The sequence below is a fragment of the Elephantulus edwardii genome, unplaced genomic scaffold (assembly GCF_000299155.1).
Source record: "Elephantulus edwardii isolate Elephantulus edwardi_28Jun2011 unplaced genomic scaffold, EleEdw1.0 scaffold00050, whole genome shotgun sequence".
Lineage (NCBI taxonomy): Eukaryota > Metazoa > Chordata > Mammalia > Macroscelidea > Macroscelididae > Elephantulus > Elephantulus edwardii.
The window spans coordinates 3,199,423-3,204,481 of record NW_006399800.1 but is presented as its reverse complement, the minus strand read 5'-3'; the positions used below and the strand labels follow the sequence as shown (position 1 = coordinate 3,204,481).

Below are 5,059 nucleotides of genomic sequence, written 5' to 3'. Positions count from 1 at the left end.
AAGTATAGACCAATAGGAATAAGTAGTTATAGACCAATAGGAATAAGTAAGTATAGACCAATAGGAATAGGAAGTTATAGACCAATAGGAATAGATAGTTATAAACCAATAGGAATAGATAGTTATAGGCCAATAGAAATTAAGCATAGAAGCTATCGAGGTAAAGGGTATATAAGGGGCTGGGAGGAGGACGTGCGGGCGCGGCGGCCGCCATTTTTTACCACAGTAAAGAAGCTTTCGAACTGCAACGAATCCCAGTGTCGTGTTTTCCTTTATCCCGCTGGCGGGGCTGGAACGCGGCACTAAACAGAAATTTTCAAAAGGCAGCCTGGGACAACAAAGCAAGATACTATAATGAAATATAAATCGTAATACATGATGGCTAATACTGAGCAGAATGGGGATTTTGAGACACTTGATTGCATTCATGTAAAACCTATAGGAACAATATCTAGACAAAGAAGTGGTTGTTTGAACAGAACAAGAGTATATTGCATGGCTTAAAATCAGGAAAGCTGTGCATCAGATTGAATCCTTCCTCTATGCCTATTCAGTCTGCATACTGAACAAATAACTCAAGAAACTGGATTATATGAAGAAAAACGTGGCATCAGCATCGGAGGGAGACTCATCAACATCATACATCAGATCGATCTTACAACCTTACTGCAGAAAGTGAAGAAGACTTGAAGCACTTACTGAAGAAGATCAAAGATTACAGCTTTACATATGGGTTATACCTCAACACCAAGGTGGGGGAAAAGCCTCATCTCTGCACCAGTAGGCAACATCATGCCAGAGAAAAGTTTGAAGTTGTCAGTGGTTTAGAAGACTTCCAAAAAATGCTTAACCAAGGCTGTCTGTTTAAAGACTAAGATGCCCTGACCCAAGCCATCCTCTTTTCAGTTGCTTTATATGAATATGAGAGTTGGGCACTGAATAAGGAAGACTTGAAGAAGGATGGAGGCTTTTGAGTTGTGGTGTTGGTGAAGAGTATTGAATATCCCATGGACTGCCAAAAGAACAAACAAATCTGGCTTGGAGGAAGAGCAACTGAAGTGCTCCTTAAAGCAGGGTTGATGTGACTTCATCTGATGGACCTTCAGCATGCTCTCAGGAGGAGCCAGTGCTTGGGGGCGGTTGAGGGGGGGCAATCATCATGCTGGGAAAAGCAGAGAGTTAGCAAAGAGAGGAAGAGCCTCAGTGAGATGAATTGACACAGGAACTGCATCACTGAGCTTGAGCATTGCAGAGACTGTGATGGCGCAGGGCAGGGCAGGGCAGGGCAGGTTGGGGCAGGGCATGGCATGGTTTTGATCTTTTGCCGTCAACTTGGCAGCACCTAACTACAGCTGTGCTGTGGTGTCTGGGGCAGAAAGGGTTTGCCAGGGAGATAGTTGATCAGTTGTTTCCCCTGCCCACTGGGCAGAGAAAGCTCCTGAGCATGGTTATCAGTAGTCCCACTGACGCTGTGGCAAATCTTCAGTGGAGCCATGTTGTTGTGTACTGTCGAGTCAGAACTGACCCATAGCTGACCCTCCAGAGAGTTTTCAGAGGCAATAAATCACACGGGAGAAGATTTTCCATCCTTCTCCTACGGAGCAGCTGGTGGATTTGAACTGTGTGCCTTTGGGATTGCAGCATGCTTAACACTAGGCCACCAGAGCTCCCTCGTGGATCCATAGAAAATGTAATGGAAGAGAATAGAAGCCAAAAAGGACTTTACAGATAATCTAGTCCTAGAGTAGCATATACGTATCTCCCAGGCATTATTTCCCTACTTCTTTCCCATCATAAACATCACCGATCAATCATGGTAAATGTTTGCTAAGCCTAGCAATAGATACTGAGTCAGAATCTTTCTCAATTCAGCAACCATCATTTGAGCTGATAAACAAATTGTAGTTTTTTCACCCAAATCCAGCCATTTTTCCAGAGCGAAGACAAGCCTAAAAAGGGAAAGTGGCTTGAACAAACCCACAACAAGTTGGTGCAAGATATTTAAGCAAAATTTAAGTAATTGGCATCACCAAAATGTCTATTAGGACCAGAATCCAGGCAGCTAATTTCCAGGCCAGGTCCTTCCCACTCACGCTCACTGTTCTGGCTGCTCAGGTGACTGTTCCAACTGAGAAGGATGGCAGGGGCCATAGTGTAGTCCCAGATAAGAGGTATGTCCTTTCTTATTTGCAGCCCAGTACACCAGGGATAAGGAAGAGGAGAACTTGAAGCAGGAGATGAGAGCTAAGCCCCTGGCCAAAGCAGAAAGCAAACCAGAAGGTAAGAGTGGGGACAGAGCAGCAGATATCTCCCTGCCTCGCTCCTCTCCTGGGTCAGTAGTGGGAAACAGCAGCCCTACCCAGGCCAAGGCTGAGGCACACCTCTGGGTGTCTGGGCCAGGCAGCCAGAGGGACAGTCTCGATGCCTGAGTGACCACCTTGCCCCATGCTGCCTTGCACTCTACTGCCCTCCTGCCACCTCCTCCTAGGATGCCCCTTTATGCCTGCTGGCCCAAGAACAGGCTCATATAACTCCCTATGCACCTTCCTCATATGGGATAAGCAAGGGAAGGGTTATTGAACTCCCACTCTTATTTGCTAAATCTTGACCCAGTTGAACTGTATGGAGGAATGGGCACATCATTTCTCCTTCCTTTCACTTCTACACAAGGATAACATTGCTAGTGATAGTCCGAGATCAACAACTCCAGTGAGAAAATGCCACTTGAGGTCTGATGACCCAACAGTCCAGCATCTTTGCATGACAGCAGGGATGGGGGAGCCACTGCCGTGTGGGGTCTGAACAGTGCACAGTACTTGCCTCATCTGCCCAGCAGCTCCCAGAGGAAGGTGGCGAGAGGTCACTGTTCACATCACCAGACTAGGAAAGTGAGGCTCAGAGTCAGCTAGTGTGTCCAAAGCCACAGAGCCAGGACGTGAGCCAGCATGAACCTCCGTCCAGCTCGCTAGACTTGCCCAGTCTCTTTCTCCCTGTGCTAGGGCTGCCTTTGAAACCAGCAGGGTCCTTTCCGAGAGGTTGCTAGGGGAAAGAGTCAGATCTTGAGGACTGGGAGCTTTCCTCTGTCTCTCTCCTAGCTGCCGCAATGGTTCACAGTGTTCTGGCCACACTGGCCAGGATGGAGATGCCTGTGACCATAGGGTGGCCATTTCCTCTCACCTGTAGGTATCTCAGTGGCCAGGGCAATAACAACTCATATTGTATCTTATTTTCCCCATTAACAAGGAATTCCCCAAACACACCTACTGAGACCCTAAAGTGATACAAGTTCTACTGCTGCCCTCACACTAGTGCACTTGCCAGTCACTCAGATCCCAGGCATCTCTACTGACCTGTCCATGTTTATCCTTTAAAGAGGAGGAGCCAGCTGAGCTCCCTGCGGTCACAGTCACACCAGCCCCTGCTGCAGATGTCCAGGGAGATCAGGAGGAAGATCCTGACAGCCAGGTAGGAACCCAGCCTGGCTGCTGTCTGCACAGAGGGAGGAATTCGAGTGTCACAGGCAAGGACCTGCTGTCCTCAAGACCTTCCCCCTGCAGGCCTGAAATCGTATTTGAGATTCGCTATTCTAAGGAAGCATTACCCTATCTCTGAAGATCACTTAAAAAATACAAATACTATATTGCTTTTATATCTCTAGGATATAAATCTAGTAGTGAGATTGTTGGATAATGTTATTTCTATGTCCAACTTTTTATTTTTTTCTATTGGAAGCCCGAGTGGCAGCCACTTCCTAAACAACATGCCTCTGGAAACTCTATGAACTTTGATAAATGTCAATAGTTTTAGAAAGGCTTCAAGCCTTTCATGGGTCATTATGAGTCATGCTCGACTTGAAGGCAATCAACAACTACAACATTGTGATTTTAATGAAAGTTTACAGAAAAGTTGGATTTTCATTCATTTATGATTGCACATTTTCCTCCCTGTCCTCTCCAGTTCAGTTTTAAAAAATATTCATTCATTGTTGTATAATTTCCTCCTTTCCCTCTCAACCCCCAGTTTACTTTGCTATTCTGGACTGTCGTCATACAAATAATGCCTAATCATATATACCCCCATGCCAGTTCTGTTTTAGAACAGTGGTGTTATGTAGTATTTGTCATTTTGTGACTGAGATATTTCACTCAGCATAATGTCCCCCAGGGTCACCCATGTTGTGAAATATGAGTTCCTTATTGTTCAGTGCTGTGTAATATTCCATTGTGTGAATATACCATAGTTTTTCTATCCATTAATTGTTTATAGGCACTTGAGTTGTTTCTATCTCTTTTCTATTGTGAATAATGTAGCAATAAACATGGGTGTGCATACATCTGTTTGGGTAGAAGCTTTGATTTCTTTAGGGTATATTCCTAGTAGTAGGATTGCTGGAGCAAATGTTATTTCTATTTCCAACTATCTGAGAAAGTTTCAGACTGCCTTCCTAATGATTGTTCCACTTTTCATTCCTACTAGCAGTGAATAAGAGTTCCAATTTCTCCACAACCTTGCCAGCTTTTGTTGTTTGCTTCCCTGTTGAACTTTACTATTTTGTGTTAGCTCTCTGTTTTGCATATATACTTTTCACTGTTTTTAGGAAATTCCCCTCTGTTACTATTTTGTTGAAAGCTTTAAATAAGAAAGGCTGTTAGATTTTGTCAAAGGCCTTTTCTGCATCAGTTGATAGGATCATGTGAATAGCTAGGGATTTTGAATATTTCTGCATGTATCTGTTTGGTGAAGTGCCTGTTCATATCCTGTGCCCATTTTGTGATTGGATTGTTTAAATTTTTCTTGTTGAGGTTCTGGAGTATTCTATAAATTTTAGCTAAAGTCTCTTACCATATATGTTATTGCCAAATATTTTTCCCCCAATCTGTTGGTTTCCTTCTTACCCTATTAGAGAAGGTTTTTATGTGCATCAGGATTTGATTCTTTTTTTTAAGTTATTATTAAATTGTATTAGTTTTAATGAACATTTACAGGGATTTGGGGTTTTCATTCCTTCATTGCTGCACCATTCTCTCTACCCTCCTCCGCAGTTTGTTCTTCTTCCCCC

General features: G+C 44.0%; 1 protein-coding gene across 2 annotated transcripts in view; it reads left to right on the top strand.

Annotated features, from left to right (window-relative positions):
• SLC24A1 (solute carrier family 24 (sodium/potassium/calcium exchanger), member 1) overlaps positions 1-5,059 on the top strand; it is a 40,852-nt gene that overhangs the window by 17,289 nt on the left and 18,504 nt on the right. For both annotated transcript variants that reach the window (XM_006886642.1, XM_006886641.1), the window contains 2 exons: positions 2,194-2,280; positions 3,374-3,465. In XM_006886642.1, coding sequence (XP_006886704.1) covers positions 2,194-2,280; positions 3,374-3,465 — 179 coding nt within the window. The remainder of the gene's footprint in view (positions 1-2,193; positions 2,281-3,373; positions 3,466-5,059) is intronic.